This window comes from Psittacula echo (assembly GCF_963264785.1).
Source record: "Psittacula echo genome assembly, chromosome: 2".
Classification (NCBI taxonomy): domain Eukaryota; kingdom Metazoa; phylum Chordata; class Aves; order Psittaciformes; family Psittacidae; genus Psittacula; species Psittacula echo.
This window is the reverse complement of record NC_137737.1, coordinates 67,416,062-67,435,966: the sequence shown is the minus strand read 5'-3', so window position 1 is coordinate 67,435,966 and position 19,905 is coordinate 67,416,062. Positions and strand designations below refer to the sequence as shown.

Genomic DNA, 19,905 nt, shown 5'->3' with positions numbered 1-19,905 from the left:
ATGTCCTGCTTTGCAGTGTGTAGGTTAAGAAGATCTTTGCAAGTGGCTTTGCACCACCTTGTGACTTATGAGAATTTACCCCCAGAAAGCTGTCAAGGTTCATGTAGCTATAGATCTTGAGAAAGAAGGTGGATTTTGGTTGCGGAAGGAAGAATGGTTTGGTCAGTTATATTTTTACTTTAGTGGTGGAGAGTCTGAATTTGCGGGACCTCCTGCAGCAAGAGCGTGAACCTGTAAATCCAGACAAGGTGCTATGAAATCTACAAACTAGAGATGCTCCTGGGAGGCTCCATTTAAACAGAGTGCAATATTTCGATTTCATAGTTGGCATGGTTCCCCATGCTGCTCTTCGAGTGATCTTACTCCATACTGTTTCTCAAAAAGTCCCAAGGTGGAGTACTTTCTGCCACTTCTCAAGAATGAGAATGGCATCAGAGATTTCACCACTGATCATTTTTATTCAGACTCTGGGGAATAGGCTGAGCATCACTGTAATATTTCTTTTTCCCCACCTCTCTTTCTACACCAAGTCATTATCAGAAGATGACCCAAAATTCATCACAAACATGAATGTGCACCTACCCTTTTCTTCTTTAGAGCCCATCACATTGAGCAGCAGAATTCTCCTTCTGCTAAACACACACAGGTGCTGGAGTGTGTTCCCCTACAATAAATTTCAGAGCAAGTCCATGCCCAGCAGAGCAGAGTACTGTTTGGAGGGTTTACATGCAGCTTGCTCTGTTCAACAACAAGGCCTCTGTGGGTTGTTCTCTGGGGCAGCCACATGGTCTTGCAAAACCAGGTAATCCTCTAAATACCAGGATCTGTGAACAGTACAGTAAAGTAGTTCTTTTCTTGAGATCATTGCTGAATTGGAATTAAAAGTCAGTTAGTATCATTAAATCTCTTACCTGTATGACTGACAAGACCTGAGACTTTGCAGGTAACCCCACCTAGATTTAATAACATCCCACTGAGAAACAATTTGTTTTCATGTTGGCTAATTTATGACTGTCCTCAGGAGTCACCAAATGGGCAACAACTACCTTTGTTCTCAGCCAGTTAAGACCTGGAAGATCTGCTCCTAGTTGTTTAAACTCAAAAAAAATTGTGCTGTCCTCATAAATACATTAGTAACACAGTAAATGTCAAGAATCCAAGAAAATCTTTTGATGTTTGCAAGTAATAGCACTTTCACCACCACCACCCAGCAGACTGTACTTCTCACTCCTTTAGAGTAAGCCCTTTTGGCCTCCAACAATTCTCTCAGGGTGCATTCATGCAGATCTTCTGTTTTCAGTCTGGGCTCTGGCTCCAGTCCCTGGGTATCAAGCTCATTTTAACTGTGACCAAAACTGGCTATTCTCTTCTCTCTGCAGCAATGGCTGTGGCAGTTAGCAGCCAACGTGCCCTGCTGAAACAAAATATCATTAACACAGTGCAGCTGCATTTCAAATAAACTGTATCTTAAATGCAATAGAAGACAGAGTAGAGACTGTGCCTGCTTTTCCCTAATACTGCCATTCCCTGAGTTTAGGAAAGCCAGATTCCTTGAGCCTCCTCCACACACTGTTTGTATCTCTGCCAACCTGTGTTCTTAGAGAACTGCTGGCAAGCACCACTGCTGTTGCTGAGATCAGACCAAGGCACTCCATACAGTTTGCATTATATTTCAATATAATGACAAGGTACAAGATCCTTGAAGCCAGCTTCATTCTTTGAAATTCCAGTGGGCACCAAGACTTTCTTCTCCAGAAAGACACTACAGTGCTGTTTTGTTTGCCCTTTGTCTACTAGCCTTTATTAAGCTAAACCAATGCATTCACAAAAGAAAGCTTTCCAACTATGGTGTGCCCTTCTCAGATGCTCACTCAGCTGACCTACTGCAGTCACATTGGGGCAGCTCTCTTTTGACACAAGCCCTCCAAAGGCTGATGGGCACGCTTCTGTTTTCACACTCAGCTGCTGCTCTCAGAGCTTTACGTTAGATTCTGATTTCTTTTGGCAAGATCCCAGGTGTTGTTAGAGTAGACAGGAAAATTGCTGTTCTTGATAAGGTCAGAGGAAAACCAGTTTCAAGATACAGTAGTGTATGTGGAACTGGTGACATTTAGAAAAGAATAAAGCCTGAAGATCTTTGTATTCTATCTTACATGAAAAAAAGTATAAATTATGATGGCACTCAGATTAGCAAAAGGATGCACTTTACAGAAAACGATTTTACTTGGTAAAGTCATTCTCTAGTGGAAAAAAGGCAACATTGTGAAAATCAGGAAATACTAACACATAAACTTGCATAGTGTGATACCTAAGACTTGGTTTATGAAGAGCAGATTTTCCTCAGATAGTGCTCGTAACATACATGCATGCCAAGGAATGCACACTACTCCATAGTATGTATATTGAAAAAAAGATTTTCTTTTGGACATTTCTTATTGCACTAATGTGCTATTTAACATCTTCCAAGGCTAGGAAGAGAGCATAGTGGGCAAAGAGAACAGCCCACTTTTAAGGGTCCTTCATCACTAGTGTAATGAAGAAATTACAGTATAATTGAGATGGGCCATCACTTAAAAAAGCTTACCTTGAAAAAAAGCTTGTGCTTCTACTTAGTTGTGCTTTGGCTCCTCTTGCCTACTTGTTTACATGTCTGCATATAACATTCCCAAGTTGTCCAGCTATTCTTAGTGAGCAACAAGATTTGCCTCTAGACTTCCATTATTTCTATCTTCATTCAGAAATATTACTAATGAGCAAATTAGGAGATGGATTCCAGTGGTTTGAACAAATAGCCAGGGAATCCAAATTTTTGGCAACAGGATGGTATCCGCAGCCTTGAGCAGGTAATCATAGAATCATAGAAGGGTTAGGGTTGGAAAGGACCTTAGATCATCTAGTTCCAAACCCCTGCCATGTCACACTAAACCATGTCACCCAAGGCTCTGTTCAGCCTTGAACACTGCCAGGGATGGAGCATTTACCTCTTACCTAAGCAACTTGTTCCAGTGCCTCACCACCTTCACAGTAAAGAGCTTCTTCCTTATACCTAACTTGAACTTCCTCTGTTTAAGTTTAAACCCATTACACCTTGTCCTATCACTACAGTCCCTAATGAAGAGTCCCTCCCCAGCATCCTTGTAGGCCCCCTTCAGATACTGGAAGGCTGCTATGAGGTCTCCACGCAGCCTTCTCTTCTCCAGGCTGAACAGCCCCAACTTTCTCAGCCTATCTTCATACAGGAGGTGCTCCAGTCCCCTGATCATCCTCGTGGCCCTCCTCTGGACTTGTTCCAACAGTTCCATGTCCTTTTTATGTTGAGGACACCAGAACTGCGCACAATACTCCAAGTGCGGTCTCACAAGAGCAGAATGAAAAGGCAGGATCGCTCCTTAAATCAGTCGTCCCTTTGCAGCAGCTGAAAAATACACTGATCTGTTTCTGTTGAAAACTAGTCAATTCTCAGGAGATAATTAGAACATTCTGCTTTTGTACTTTCTAAGTGTAGGGATATATTTTTTTTTTATCAATTTATGATTTTTTAAAAAGTTGTGGGTTTGTGGTGGTTTTTTTGTGGTCTTTTTTTTTTTAATATCAAAGAACAAAATGTTGTAAAAAATTATCTAATTTTTTTCTAGGAGGGAATTCTGTTGACTGCAGTGTTTTAAACTTTAGCTTAATTTTGCCATCACTACAAATCCAGACAAAAAAAAAAAACCCAAACAAACCAGTTGAAGTTTTTCACAGGGTGGCAAAATGCCTTACCTGCAGTACTGGATGAAAATGTGTTCTGTTCTTCAAGTGTGTGATAAAGATTGATTCATGCCCTTTGCAAGTGCAGTGACAAAACTCTTCTAGCAGCCGAATGACAGATGATGGTTTCACTGAGTTGTTTATAATCTACTTCTGTCAGTTTTGGTATTTTGACATCTTTTGCTCTGTTTTGAATGGCATCAGTGAATTCTGAAGAAGGTCAACTGTGGATAGGAAGCGCTGTTTTGTAAAGATTTTCCCAGATTTCATGAAATTTGAGATGAAAAACTCTGGGGTTTTCTTACTGTAACTGAAACATTTTACCCAGTTGAAGTCTCAAGTAGAAAGTGAATGGGCACCTGCAAGAGCCCTTGCCCTATGTAGAAGAGAGGAGAACACCGCCAACAATAGCTGTATCTAGAGAGGGGAGAAGAAGCAACAGACACAGTGAAGTCTGGTCCAAAGATTAACATGAGGGTACAGAGCTATAGAGTATGCATACCTCAGAGACCTCTCACAAATTAATTTGGATAGCATTTTTGGACTTTCAGATGTGTGGTGATGAAACAGACTTTGGTAGTTCCTCCCTGTTCCCAGATTGTTTAGGTCAAAAATAATGATAGTGTAAGTTAGCCCAGGTTCATGGCTTATCTCAGCAAAGTTGGCACATGGAATTGAGAAACATTCCTGACCTAATTTTCTTTATGTTGAGAAAAGCTGATAATCGTTCTATGTGCACATCTGCATGTTGGAACGCAGTCATAGTTGTAGTTTTCTTGTTATTCTTTGACACTATCTCAAGCTTACTTTTTTCTCAGAATTTTAAACTGGGCTTTGGAGACAATAAAAGTAGAATCTGCAAACAAGCCCCCAAAGCCCATCATCAGCCATAGCAGGCATTTTGTAAATTCACACATAACCATGCTATTTTCAAAGTCCTTAAAAATGTTTAGCTGCTGCTACTGTCAGGTGTTTTCTTGGTTTTGCTAAATATAGTACATAACAGTATAATGAATCTGTTCCTTCGAATCCTTATGCCCAATAATTTGGTGCTGTGAATGTAGGGAAGTACCTTAAAAGAGCACTTCCTCTTTGTTTTCAGGGATGTACAAAGAACAGCTGGCAGTAAACTTATAGCATGCTTCTTGTAAGATGGTCTTGCTAGCCAATAATCTAAGGCTGAGTGGCTTTCCTTTTCTTGCATTATCCCATTCTTCCCATTCTTCTTACTGTATCACATTCACAGCAGTGTGTATTCTGGTGATTGTTACAAGTCCAAATTCCATTATAATCTTCAGTTTTTGCTTGCTCAAAATTTTTTCATTAAAACTTTCCTGAGGCCCTGATATTTTTACAGGTAGACTTTGCCCAGAGCCTTTTCATTGCTAGTTTGAGGAAGTACAACCTAATAGTTCGAAGTTCAAGCACACAGGAAAACACAAACCAAAAGTTACATAGTTTGCAATCTGAATACACTTGCTTACATGTTTGCTTATACTAAAAACCTGGAAAATAAACTGAAATTGAACTGAAGACAATTCAAATCACAATATGCAGGCTCTTTAGGACTGAAACACAGGTTCAGAGTAGAATGCTTTGTCTCACAGAGTTTTGAGCATAACTAGGGAATTGCTTGGTCTGAAATGGCTCAACACCTGATGATAAAATGATGCATCATTATTTTAATCCTAATATAGTCTTTTTATGTGTTTGAAAAATCGTAGAAAAATTAGATGCAATAAACTGTAGTAATGCCATGCTGTGTTTACTAGCTAACAGGAATAGACAAATATTAGGAAAAACTAGAATTCTAGCAGCCAGGTCATCAGTATAACCTTTCAAGGTATTACACCTTTTTTAATCTACATATTCCTTTGAAGTACTTCCAAGTTTCAGCTTCTCCCTCTCCTCCCCTTGCAAGGTACTCAGGAGTGGTAGTTTTTCAGTGTGAAATCTCTTTTGAAGGTTTTGGAAACACAACTGGAAATAGTATCATGTGCAATTTCTTACTGCTTACATATATGCCATCTCCAAAGTAAAATGCTAACACTTTTTGCTGAGTATTCACCTATTTCACAATTAAGAGCTGCTATTTCTCAGTTATTTTATTTGGTCCTCTTCCTGTTGTGGCTTACCACAACACAGTCCCCCTCCAGAGCAGAAAGCATTCCCTTTCACACCCCACCCTGGGGTGTCTGTCACTGCCAGATGGAGGAAGGAGAAGGCCCAAGGACATTGTTAGGGCTGTATATAAGTAGGGCAAAGATGCTTTTTTCATTCTGTATCAAATAATAGGTCACTGTACCACATGGTTTTCTGAGCCATCAGTATCCTCTGTCTTCCATTCAGAGGGACCTTTGGGTTTAATTTCTACTTGATATCCTGTCTTGCATGCAGACCCTCTCTGGGGAAGACCAGGGCAAGAAAACAGAACAGAGCAGAAAATGGCATTTATTAAGTGTTTCCTACTCACCTCCCTGCTGGGTGTTTATATGCTTAGCAGAAAGAACACTACACTGCGCTCTGCAACGTCGCAGATCTTAAGGTCAGATTGCAAAAGGCAGTTTGGCAATGCTTAGCAGCAGGCAGGCTCTAAGCACTTGTTGAGAACAGAACATGACAGCATCAGCCCAGGGTGTTTGTGAGTGTACCAGTTCTGGACAACTGAGTCTCGTAATCCTCCATGGTGAAATGAAGTCTGACCCCAAGTCTTTTCTATCACTTCTATTTCACTTCTGCCCTCTTTTTCAGAAGAAAAAGACCACTTTTTGTGGATAAAAGAATAGCTCAAATTCTGCAGTCAAGCTTGTGCTTCTGCTGAAGTCTCTATACAGTGACAGCTGCAGTAATGAATTTCAGTATGAAGATTATATGAATATTCCCCCAGTTCTGCAAAGAAGTGGCCAAAACTCATGCATTTAACACAGGCTTCTTTCAGGCATCAGGTAGCAACTGCTTATGGTCATTAGTGGCTTGGACTGACATTGCAATATTGAGTATTCCTAAAGATTACAAATTCATCATCAACTGGATCTGAGCAGCCATTTCAGTGCTTCCCAGTTCAAGTACTAAATACAAAAAGGTGCCCTGGCCTTCAGGATTTTCAGGATTTTATTAGCAACACTTTGTACTTACTTATAGGGAGGGTTCAAGGACAAAGAAACTGCCAGGTGTGGAAGGGGACTGATTTAGGGACCTCCTGAGGAATATCAGTCCATTAAGTGCATGTAACCAGATGGGCTGCACCTAAGGGTACTAAGAGAGCTGGTGGTTGTCATTGCTCACAGTCGTCTCTGAAAGGGTACTGGAGAGGTCTTCCATGAGTGAAGAAGGGCAGATAACACATCCAGCTTCAAAAAGGGTAAGAAGGACAACCTAAGGAAGTACAGAAGTACACTCCATGAAGTGAGCAATGTTGGAAATGATTTTTGGGCACATGAAGGAGGTGGTAGTGATTTGGAATAGCCAGCACGGATTTACAACGGCAAACCTAATTGCTTCCTGTGATGAGATGACTTCATCTGTTGATGAGAGGAAAACAGAGAATGTTGTCTACATGGAGTTTAGCAAGGCTTTCCATGGAGTCTCCCATAGAATCCTTGTATCCAGCTTCAGATGGCCCAGTCTAGATAAGCAAAAAACTGAGCAGATCATTGGCCAAAAGGGCTCATGCTCTCTCCAGAGGCAGGTTACAGTGGAGTTCCCTGGGGGTCTGTCCTATCTGATATCTTTAGCAATGACCAGGAGTCAGTGGTAAACTCTGGCAGCAATGAAAGTACATCAGACAGTATCAACAGGAACACAGATGGCAGATCAAGGGAACTGATTATTCCCTTTTAGTCAGTACTCTTTAGACCACAGCTGGCATAGTGGGTGCAGTCTTGAGTCCTCCAGTACATGAAAGTACATGAAGTACATGAAAGTTGATAAACTTGAATGACTCCATTGGAGGGCCAACAGGATGGCTGGAGGTTGCAGTATGAGGTTTGTGGGGACAGGCTGAGGCATTGCGGTTTGTTCAGCCTGCAGAAGAGAACAGTAACTTTCCAGTTCCTAAGAGGAGGTTAGCAAGAAGATACGGCTGGGCTCTCTGCCAAAGAATGAGAGATGAAGGTTATAAAATAACAGGAGAAGCTTGGCTAGATAGATGGTAAAAAATAAAGAAATGACACTATGGGGATAATAAGTAGTGGCACAGATTACCGAGGGGGGCTGCACAGTCTCCACATGAGGATTTTAAAAACCTGACTGGACAAAGCGATAAGCAACCGGGGACCTCCTGCAGTCCCTTCCACTCTGAATTGTTTTATGGTAACTCTCAGGATAGATCCTCTCTGTGGGATTTCCTCCATTTAATATAGTTCGTATCAGTCTATGTACTTCAAGTCAGTGCATATGCTGCTATTCAGCCTACAGACCAGGAAAATTACATAAAAGGTTGCCACCTCCTTAGTTTTAACTAAACAAGATCTAAGACAACTCAAGCAAGAACATCACTAGACGGATGCGACAACATTTTTTTATTGTTTTAATACTAGTGAATAGATTAAGAGATCTGAAATGTTGTAAAGCAATATACATACTGAATAAATAATACGCACAGGAGAGTCATGTCTACATTATAACACTGGCTAGTATTCCGAATACTTAAAATAAATCCAGTGACATTGGATAAAGTCCATAAAAATGCTATCCTGTCTTCCCTTGTATGAAATTGTTCAAGTATAAAAAAATCCGATACAGTGTAAAATATTAAATTCCATTTCGGTCAAGAATAAAAATTGCAAGTATTGTAGTTTCACAGGACAATGTAAAGCAGCATTTTCTAGCAAAGGGGAAAATAGTCAGTCTACATACAGATGAGTGAGAAAACAGCACTAATGTATTTGAGAGGTCTACATGAAAAACTAGTAGAGGGAAAAAGAACGAACTAGAATTTTTTAATGTAAAAACCTAAAAAAGTGTTAATTTAAGAGTACCCTCATACAGTGCACATACTGAATTTAAATAAATCCAAGTCAACATCCTTAGTTAATTAGGTTAATATTTAATATGCTACATCTAAGCCTACTAAATAATTTATGCCATGAGATGAATACATAATTTTACAGTGTCACATCTAAAGTCGCTTTCTTTAGAGTGCAGCATAGTAAAACATTCAAAATAAATATTTCTTTTTAAATAGCATAACAATTAAGGCACAGTATAAATCACATACCATTAACCCTTCAAGAACTGCAGTCTTGGTAACAAAAGTCGCTGTTTGTGTACTGTATGTTTGCTAATAAATATTTTAAATATAATTCTGAAAAAGATAATAAAATTGTACAAATGGTTTCAGAAACTAGAATTCCCTTAAAACAGTTCTTAAAAGGTTTTAATTCATTAAGCTTCTTCCTGCCTTTATTCACATGTTACGAATAGATGCAATAAATAGAAAGAGAAGGCTGTTGTAGTAAAGGGCTGATCCTATTTTAGAATCAGAATAGCTGACACCAGCAGTTAAAGTTTCCCAAAAGTGAAACGGGATGGGAGGAGGGATTAGGATGTGACAAGCTCATCACATGAGCACGAGTGATGTGTTCTGTCCAGAACTGTCTGTGTTATTGATTGTCTCTACAGCTGTTGCACCCCTTACTTCCACATCACTTGCTTCATAGTTCCACTCATCCAGAGGACAGAGAAGAAAATAACTTTGGTGCCTGTCCGCCATCTTACTAGCCGACCATCTTCCTTGGGTTGTTCGATGCCCATTAGTGAGACAGAACGTACTATCTCACGAAGACAATTTCTGAAAGCTAGAAAGGACAATCAGTGCTTTAAGCTTGTTTCCTCTTAAAATGGATAGAGATTACATATTGCTGACTCAGTTTTTTCCCTGGTTCAAAGTTTTCAAATACCATTTTCTTACTTATAAAAGGCAGTTTTGCTTCCCTGATACTGTAAAAAATACACCTTTGCTTTTTTTGGTTCTTGGTTGGTTCTTTTTTTGTTTGAAAATATGAAGTCCCATTGCTACTCCTGCCACTCTTTCATGACAGTACAGTATTGGTTTTCCCATTTTCTTCTGGCTCGATACTTGAAACTACACATGCCGCATTACCCCTCCCCTCTAGCAACATGATTTGGATGCATACTGTATGAAGACAGTGGAATAAAAATCTTTAGTTTCGCAATAGCATCGCTTTCCTTAAAGCTCCTTACTTAATACCAATTGTCTCTGATTAACTACTTATACTGGAAGGCTGAAAAGAGGAAGAGAAAGAAAGAGCTTCCTTCTGGAGTCCACCTGCTATTGCATACGGTCTGTCTGCAGCTGTTGGGGCTGGTACTGGCCGAAAGCAGCAGCGGCCGCAGCAGCTGTCCCAGGCGCTGCTGCGGTGATGGGCTGCTGCACCGCGTAGCCATAGCCCCCCGCTGCCACATACCCGGCAGCAGCAGCCGGCGAGGCAGCGTATGGGTATTGCTCATAGGCGGCCGCAGCGGCTGAGTACTGGGCATACGCAGCTCCGGTGTAATCGATGTAGGGCGCTGTGGAAGCGGCGGCTGCTGCGGGCTGCACGTGGGGAATTACCACTCCAGGCTGCACAAAAGCCTGTGGATAGACATAGTGAGCAGGTATCCTGTTGAAAGATGGGAGAGGGAGTTAGAGTCGATGCATGAGTCAGTGCCTAAGCACCATATCCATACTCCGAAGTAAAACAAACTCAATTTAGTTGTTGTTATGTGCATAGGGTTGCCACAATAGCTACACTCAATGGGCCAATTATCAGTTCACTGGCCCGAAGAGATGCACCGCTCCAAAGCACAGCATTTTAGCTGAATTAAATAGGAGTGTTTAATATTCCTTGAGGATATTATGTTTAATGCTATTAAAATTGTTAGATGGACCAGGATTACTGATATCAGTTTTAAGACAACTCTAAAGGATTAAGCTTGATTATTCCGTCTGGAAAATTGCGGTACTTGTTTTTCAAATCACCTGTAAGTCATTTTTATTATGCTGCTTCTCACTTAACTACTTGTCTCTTAGTAAAATTATTTCCTGCAATACTTTTATTATTAGTAACTAAGCGGTTTGACAGCATCACTATAATGAGTTTGACAAGAGCCAGTAAGGCAACAAAATGCTTGAACCCTGACTTTATGTAAAGTCGTCTCAGGGAGGTGGGGACAGAGTGTATTGTGGCAACCCTACTTAAGTTGCTATGCAGACTCAGCACACATTAATTTCTCTGCAACCTCAGTCACCCTTATTAAAAATAAGAAAAAAACCAACACAGGCGACAAAGGAGTTTAAATAAAGTTCACAAGTGTGGTAAACACAGCAAGAATCACACTTTCCAAACGAACGATAGTGCAGCTCACTCCGTCACAAGAGGCCATTGAGGGGAAGCTACATAGATGCTATTAAAATCCATAACAGTGACTCCTAAGTACATGTGCATCACACTTTTATAAAAGTTGGTAAGGACACAAGGGTCAAACCTGTTTGATTATCAGGCCACTGATGTCCTGTTTTGTGCCAGCTTGTTTATTTCTATGCAAGACATACAGCATAGAGTTTTTTGGGAGGTGGGCATAGGATTAAGTTTAAATAGATCTGGTGCTTAACAAAAGCAGAAAAAAAATAGATAAAATTACAGCTTAAGAAATAACCATTCTGAACAGATCAATACACACTTTTCCCATCTTCTCCAAGTCACAAAACTTGCTGCCTTGGCTTGTTTACTTAGCCCTTCAGTTTTGAAATTGGTCATATCATTGTCTTAGCACATAAGTGTACATACGAGTTCATCTCACAGTTGTATTTTAGCACATAATATGATTTTAAAAAATAATACACTCAATATAATTCTCATTTTACATTCATAACCCTGTCTTGCATCTGGATTTCCACAGAGAAGTCCTTCATATATACCACTCTTTTTCAGTCAATAAATCTTTATAAATCCATGAAAAACTGCTTGTGCAGATTTACTACTCTTTCATACCGAACTTTACCTTTACAGACAACTTTGAAGACTGCAGCAACCTTTTAGCGCACTGTAAGCACAGATGCAAATTGCAACGGTAAAAACTGACGTCTTTTCTCCAAATTCAAGATTTATGGAAAGAGGGCTTTTTTTTTGTTTGTTTCATTTTTAAAATTAAGATTTACTTAAACGGTCAACAAAGAAACATTTCAATCAGAAGGGACACTGTTAACTAGATTCATACCAAAACATAGTTTAAAGTAAATGACAGTCAGGCTTTAGAACAGAGAAGTTTTCTTTTTAAGAAAAAAAGGAGCTTAGTTGATGGACTAGGAATATTATCAGAGAGAAATGTTCAGTTGCCGTGCTTAAGACATGAACACCACAATCATAAAAACCCAACATGTCAATGAAACTAATTTCCTGCTGTGTAAAGGGAGAAATGAAATAAAAAGGTTAAAAAAAAAAAAAAAAGGAGTGACAAATAGGGATTGGGAAAGGAAAGAAAACATGAAACAAAAGCATAAATTGGGTTTTTAACATTCACCTAATTTATGAAGTGATTAGCCAGAAGTGCATTTGAAGCATACTTAAAAGCTGGCTCTGTGCATTTAAATACACATCATTACCTGAGCTCTCCACACAAAATGGATGAGCATAAACAAGCGGTTTGTTTTGGTCACCAATCAAGTATAATCCTAATAAATATAACAACACATTTTTTAAGTATTAAGGAAAGAGGTATAAAACCAAATCTGAAGTCACCAAGAGCCTCTTCTGCATCATTAAGAGTCCATTTAACACCACATCAAAGGAATCTTTACATACAGCGTTTATGAAAGAGGGTAATTTTAACAGAAGAGACAGTAAGCAAGCTTATCCAGCCGCTTGTGTTGACTTGAACTGATATTAGTAAGATTTTCTGAAGACATTAGGTCACTTGGCCATATCCTTGAACAAGAGAGAAAGATACATGTGCTCCCACTTACACTCTTGTGACTTATTTTATTTAAGCCAAGAAACTAACAGGTGGTGAAGTTACGAAACATTATCTGTTTGCCACATCTTACCCTACAATAAACATAAACCCTGTGCAGGCTCCTCACCACCATGCCATTTCACACATGGTGATTGACAGCATAAGCTGCAGTGGGGCTATTTTTGATCATCTGTCATGCTACAACTGTTTTGAGTCAAGTAAAATAGCTTTATATGGCCAAAGTAAATTTTTACCTACTGCACAGGCCAGCACATGTAGATCTCAGCCGTTCAGAACCCAACTGCTTTTATGCTCTGCCAGGTCAAAAGCTGAAAAAGCAATTCCCAATTACCCTAGATATCCTTAGTATCCTTAATTTTAAATAAAAGCTGCTGCTTTACTTTTGAGAGTAAGAGTGGGAGAATTACGCATGGTTTAAGCTTTTTTTCTGGGCACTAGTTTTTATTTTGGAACGTGTATTTACTGTTTTACACTTTTGCAATAAAGGAAAAGGGAAGCCACATTTAACTTTAGCAGTAACTGTAGCTTGGGGATATTCAAAATTGAATGACATACATTCATGCTGTGTGCCTTAAGACCTTCATTGTTGTTATAACAGAAGATTTATGTTTAACTAAGACCTGAAAAATACTACTACAAGCAATAATAAAGTGAAAGCTATTTGTTTCAACGGAAGAAATTTATCAGTAGTAGCACATCATTAACTTTCAGTGTTAAATTCTTGTGAAATCAGGTATTCAACTTTGATCAGACTGTTTTGCTTTGGCCCTTCATTGGCATCGTCTGGTTTTGTAAGCACAGTTAAGGAGTTAATTTTCACCAATGCACAGCTTTCCTTATAGCTGAAATAGGTTACATAAATATCAAGACATTCAAGACCCTTCATATGCTTCCTTTTAAATTTGTGTCTGGTATCACTAAGAGGACATTTAGCATTCGTCAGGTTAACTTCTGACTGTTCTGGATTCATCCCTCTTTCCAGATTATCCATAGTTTAGTATTAATCTATGATTAGGCAGGTATTTTGATCATAAACTCAAGAGAAGGCTTTTCCTTCTCACTTAGGAAAGGCAGAATTGCCTATCTCTTTGAAGATAATACCAAGCGGATATTATCAGCTAACCATTTGATAATGAACTTAGTAACTTTGGATTTAACTCTGGTCTTACTCAAATCAGCAGGAATGTTCTCATTTTGATTGAGGAACAAGTTTTAGACAGAAAATAGATGGGAAAAAAAATCTCTCCAGCATAACAAGTTGCATCCTACACCAGCACCTCTGTATAACCCCGTATTTTCCCACCAATATTAAATTAAAAATTACATAAGCAAAATGAGAAAAGCTATCTTTGGAGACAAAGTCATGTTCCCCCTCCATAAATTCCTACTGAATCCTGAGATAGTACTTTAATAAACAATCCTGAAAACAGAGCTGTATAGATAACCAGTGCTGTGATCAAACAGCTTTCTACGAAGCACACCAAAAGTAAGATAGATGCTGAATGTAAAGAGCAGGGAGATGTGTTATTTGGGGGATAAACTAGTCTCTGCAGCACTGAATAAAGAAAAATTCCCAGCATTTTAAATGCTTCATTCATGGAAGCTAGTCTACTTTCTGTCTCCCTCCACCAAAATAATGTTGTACTTAATTCAAAATATTGACCTTCTGCATCTTCTCAGTAAAGGTAATGAAAGTAATGTAACATAACCCAATTATTTTCAGTTTCTTCTTTGGTTGGTGGGGAACTGTATCAAAACACTGCTGCCCATACCAGAGCATGGCAGCACCTCACTAATCTGCACTCTGGTAGGAAAAAAAATAAAAATAAAAATAAAAATAAATCCAACCATTTGGAGGTTTTGTGTAGGGATTAGCAGAGTATTGGTAGTGAACCATCAGTACAACCTATTTTACACAGCATGTTAGTAAAGTGTGCTTTTAAAAGTGCAACTGCACAAGAGGAAAAGAAAAGGCTCTAAGGTGACCATATATTTCAATGCAATCCATGTATCATCCTCTAAAAGTGAACTCTTTAATAGAAGATTCAAGAAAGCACTGAATCAAGCCCTCTTACTGTCAAGGAATATAGTGAATGAAGATGTTCATTCATCCTAATGAATGCTGTTCTTCTTAATTTGATCTACATTCTTCAGAAAAGGTACACTGGAAATTTTGAGGAGGAAGCAGGATTAGTAATCTTTGTTTGCACATAATGAAAGGCAAAAGCCAAGGATTAAAAATGCCACCAACATTCCTTTTCTTCAGATTTATGTACATTGCATTAGATATAAAACCTTATTCACCCTCCTGGAAGAATTTCCCTGACTTAAGCACATTTTACATGATGTGTTATTGGCTATGGGCAAGGAAAGCAAGAGCGAGCTCTACAGTTGCACAGTCCTTTACGCAAGGGATTGTTACAGGTTCTCCCTTTATACTGTGCTCAGCAAATACTCAGCCTATCCATGGCTGATCCCCGTGCAATCCACCGGTTCTTCTTTACAAGAAGTACTTTAACAGCTCCGGAGACAGCGCGCTGCACCTCCTGCCTGATCACAAACTGACCACTGCATATACGCCATCATCTCCTCATATTCAAAGACGTTAAACAAAATATGGTAGAGGATAATGATAAGAAAATTAAAAAAAGTCAAAATGTTTCCCACATCCTCCCTAGGTGCCTCAGAAGAATCAACACCCTCTTTTAAAACTACATAAAGTTCCCAGGAAAACTTTCTTCCTACAGTTTTGAGGACAGGAACTATTTCCTACCAATTTGACAAATCAAACTACCATTGCTCAATAATAGATAGGTACAATATTCTAAAGCTAATCTAGTCAAATAAACAAAATACATCTGTGACACATTTTCCCTACTTTACTGTTAGCTTACTCACTAATTAGCAAAATACATTATTTTGCAACGAGTTTCTCAGTCAGTGTGCATTAGTGAAGTGACACTGTATGGAAAGTTTAAAGCAGACTTCACCTCCTAATTATAAGCCTGTAAGAAGCAAGAGTTAGCTCTACTTTGAAATAGCATACTCAAGTAGAGGAGAAATGCGCTACATATTAAAGAGATTGAGGAAAATAATTTCACATTAGAAAGCCCAAATAGACGCACATTGTTAATAAGGAGCTCCACACCCCTCCCAAGAAGAACACTCCCCCCCAATTATGAACATGCAAGCAACAAGTTGTTTCACTTAAAAAACCAAGAAGTCACACAATTTAGCACTCACTACAAAATATGGTTAAAAAAGTCACAGGCTACAGCTTAAAAGCAAGGAAAAAAACCCAAAAGGCCCTTTGCTCCCCATGGCAAAGTCACTCCTCAACAACAAAAACAAAATTAAAAAGAGCCCCCCAAAAAACTTTCACTACAGCTCTTTCAATTAAAGAAAAGCACACAGTTTAGCTATCAACACCACTTCATTACTGTAATAAATCAATAAATAAATAAAAAGCACACGGAGGTCTATTGACTATATGAAAAAAAACATACATGCATCGTTAATCACCATTTTAGCTTGTTTGTGTTTGAGTCTACTGGTTACAGAGTTTAATTCCAAACAGAACTATTCCACCTCTTATCATCATATCCTTCTGATCAGTTATCTTAACTGTAAACGATCCCTGTCAGATTAGAAAGAGATAAATAACATTGAGTCAAGCTGAAAAAAGAGAAATGGGGCACAGCAATCTTGCATCAAGTCATACCTCCTTGTTTTACCATAGGGTCATATGGGACTGGACTGCTTAGGTGGAAGGGAAACATCCCACACAACTTGACTCGGCTGTGGCATTTAGAACATGACCGACAAGGTGAGTGAATTTACGGGAATACATTTATAAGTATCAGAACTTCAGCATTGCTGGTCAGTTTTAAGGATGTTACTGCAAAAGGCCTTCAAGGATCATACTTTTTCATTCCTTTTATAAAAAAAAAATAAATAAAAAAGTGTTTTCCACCCCTGTTTGAGGTCCCATTGAACAGACTTACCCAAAGGGTCTTTGTATGAGAGCTGGATGAAGCTGCTGGACACCAAAGGCAAAACCTACCAACAAAACCATATGACAGTCTCTGTATTGATGTTCTTTTGACCACTGATTTTGCTGTATATACACATGCATACAAATGCAGAGTAACAGCCTTCACTAACAACCTCCAGTGACGATGTCTGGAAGGCTCTAGAACCAAAAATTAAAAAGCAAAATGTATCAATCCATACGCACACATGTGCATCCAAAACTTAAACCAGTGAAGTGCACATCTTCCTAGAGATGTTTAGAAGAATGTCTTTTTCTAAACAACAAGCTAAAGGTTTTCTTCACATTTTATTTTGTGCTCCATTCTGGTCCCTAACTTTAGCTTCTGAAGGATTAGATGGTACTTTCTATGCATCAGTGTATATGTGTCCTTCGTACAGCCTTGAATTTGAGCCATCTCTACTTGTGAGGACTTAGCATGGGGGTCAAATTCTAACTTAATTTCTGTTCCTCAAGCATGAACCCCTTCTTTCTGCAATGGGCACTTAATTACTCCCACAAGTGTTCCTCAGGTGAAGCACAGGGGAATTCAGGGCAGCATTCTTCTAAGCACAAACGTGCACTCATTTTGAGGTCCTGTCGCTCCTACTGCAAAGCATCAGTTTGGGAAGTGGCTAGGACATCACATTGGCTCAGATGTGGTCTTAGGAAGAGCCATTTAATTTTAAAGCCTGCATAATAGCTCCCATCTGTTTGAGGAGTTTGCATTAAGATACTGTTTGTATTAATAAGACCGCACACATTGGAAGCAATTCATTCCTAGGACAATCTTTCCCTGCAACGATACTGTAAATGGTCAGTGCTGCCACATTCCCAGCAGTTGGAATAACCAATGAAGTGTCTGAGCTGTGCAAGTGTTCCCAGAGAACCACAGATATTTTATCTCTGATTGCTTTTGATTTTTAAATGAGGCGCATGTACAAAATAGCCCGAAAGTCACTACATGCTGCATTTAAAAATCAAAACCAAGCCCACCCAACAAACAGTGAGTACTTCAGGGAGTGCAGGACAGCACGATCTTTTTGAAGTTCTAGTCCCTCTGGAAACCTGAGGCACGGAGAGAAAAGCCACTGAGGGCCACTTCCTCACCTGGCTGCATTATTCGCGGCTTGGCACCCAGGTACGCCAGGTTCACGTTGGCTTTCCTGCCGTCGATGATGGGGTTGGGGTCTTTGCACGCCCTTTCCGCAGCAGCTCTGTCAGCCATGGTGACCTTAACGGGCGATGCCGTGCATTAGGTCCCTCTCCGCGGGGCAGGAGAAGCCTCTCACCCGCCGCAGCAACTCAGCTAACCCCCGGGCGGCGCTGGGGGACAGCCGGGGCGGCGAGGGGACCCCGGCCCCGTCCGCGTCCCGCCCGCCGAGGGGCGCGGGGCGCCGGGGCCGGGGAAGGGCGGAGGACGCGGGCAGAGCTCCGCCGCCGGCCGATAACCCCCGCCGCGGCCGTATCAGGGAGCAACAGGCGCGCTGGCGGCGCTGTGAGAAATGTGGCAATTCCCCCCTCAATCTCCTTTTCCAGTAACATCCCCCCCGCCTCTCTCAAACTCCCCAGCAGAGAGAGGAAGGCAAAAAAAAAAAAAAAAGGGAAAAGCAAAAACCCAAACGCCCGATCCCCTTTCCCACCCCATCATCCCCCGTGGTGCCCGGCTCCTTTTAGCAGCTCCGCAGAACTTTCTCCGCGACGCCTGTGCAGCCGGTCCCGGTCCACCTGCCCCCTGCCCGGCCGCCCTCCGCCGCAGCGCCCCGGCACTTACAAAGCCGTATCCCCGGGACTTGCCCGTCTGCCGGTCGGTAATGACCACCGCCTCCTCGATGTCCCCGAAGACCTCGAAGTACTTGCGCAGGCTGGAGTCGGTGGTGTGGTAGGGCAAGCCCCCGACGAAGATCTTGGTGTAAGTGGTGTCCTTCTGCGTCGTGTGCATCTTCCGCCCGGCCCTGCGCGCCGCGCCGAGCTCTGCACCCACGCGTGGCCGCCGGGGCGTGCGGGTCCTGCGCGGCGAGACCCGCTCCCAGAGTCCGCCCCGCTCTTGTTGCCTTTCCTATTTTTCTTTTCCTCCTCTCTTCCCCCCTCCCGTCTCCCCCCCGCTACCCAGCTACAATGCAACTCCCTTTTGCTTTTGCAAACCCAGCTTCCTCCTCCTTCAAGAGCAGAGCCCCGCAGCCTCCGGAGGTTTTGAGGTAGGTACCAGAAAAAGGAGGAGGGGAGGCCGGGCAGCAGCCAGCCTGGCGACTGTAGCGCTGGAAGCGAGCAGAAGCACCCGCGGGAAGACGAGCTCAGGGCCTGGGCTCTAACAACTGAGTGGCCTCCCCCCTAAAAGCCACCGGGTCGGGCACTCTCGGTTCCTCCTCCTTCTCTCAGGGGCGGGGACGGCGGCGGGGCGGACCTCGCGCTCGGTAGCGGCCCAGCCGGGGCCGATACACAGCTGTTGGCAACAGCTGGATGCCCCCCGGTGCGACGGGAGCCGGCCCCTAGAGCCGCCGGGCAAAGGGGCTGCTTCAGAAGGGCCCGCGGGGAGGCTTGGTGCCTCCGAGGCAGGTTTGCCCCGAGGCTCTGCGAAGAGGAGGTGCGGGGAGGTAGGGTCTTGTGGGGTCACAGCCGCCCCGCCAGCAGGAGAGCCTGCGGGCAGAGCCTGCTCACTGGGAGCTGGCAGTCCGCAAATGCTTCCATCCCTCCCTGCAGGCTTGTAGTGAAACCCCTGCCACGCTCACTTACCAGGCCAGCAAGGCTACCGTGCTGAAGGAATTCCATTATTGTTGTTGCAGTGCTGGTGGTGGTTGTGGTTCTTGTAACTGGCTTGGACACAGTATGGTAAAGCTGGTTCCCTTGGTTTTCTCTCGCTGCCTCTGCTATGTTCTGGAACTGGGAAGGACTCAGAGAAACAAAAAGGAAGGTCCGTGTGACATGGAGAGGCAGAGGACTGTGGGAGTTGGGGGGAAGGGAGACTCACAGGGAGACAGGAAGGATGGGAGGAAGGTTAAAGATTGGGGAAAACAGATGTGCACATGTGTATACAGTTCTAAACCATTCCCTTGTGGTCCCAAAGTCTTGATACTATACTGGTGTCTCTTTTTCCTCTTTCTTCTACTTCCTCTGTCTGTTGGACTTTTTCCTGTCAAGTCCCTTTCTCT

At 41.7% G+C, this 19,905-nt stretch overlaps 1 protein-coding gene across 1 annotated transcript; it reads right to left on the bottom strand.

Annotated features, from left to right (window-relative positions):
* Positions 1 to 8,253: 8,253 nt before the first annotated feature.
* Positions 8,254 to 19,098, bottom strand: RBM24 (RNA binding motif protein 24). The gene is made up of 4 exons (XM_080611918.1): positions 18,531 to 19,098; positions 17,867 to 17,990; positions 16,731 to 16,785; positions 8,254 to 10,373 (listed from the first exon to the last, which is right to left on the bottom strand). The coding sequence occupies exons 1-4, from the start codon at positions 18,696 to 18,698 to the stop codon at positions 10,043 to 10,045; spliced, it is 678 nt and encodes a 225-aa protein (XP_080468044.1). The 5' UTR covers positions 18,699 to 19,098; the 3' UTR covers positions 8,254 to 10,042.
* Positions 19,099 to 19,905: the final 807 nt, after the last annotated feature.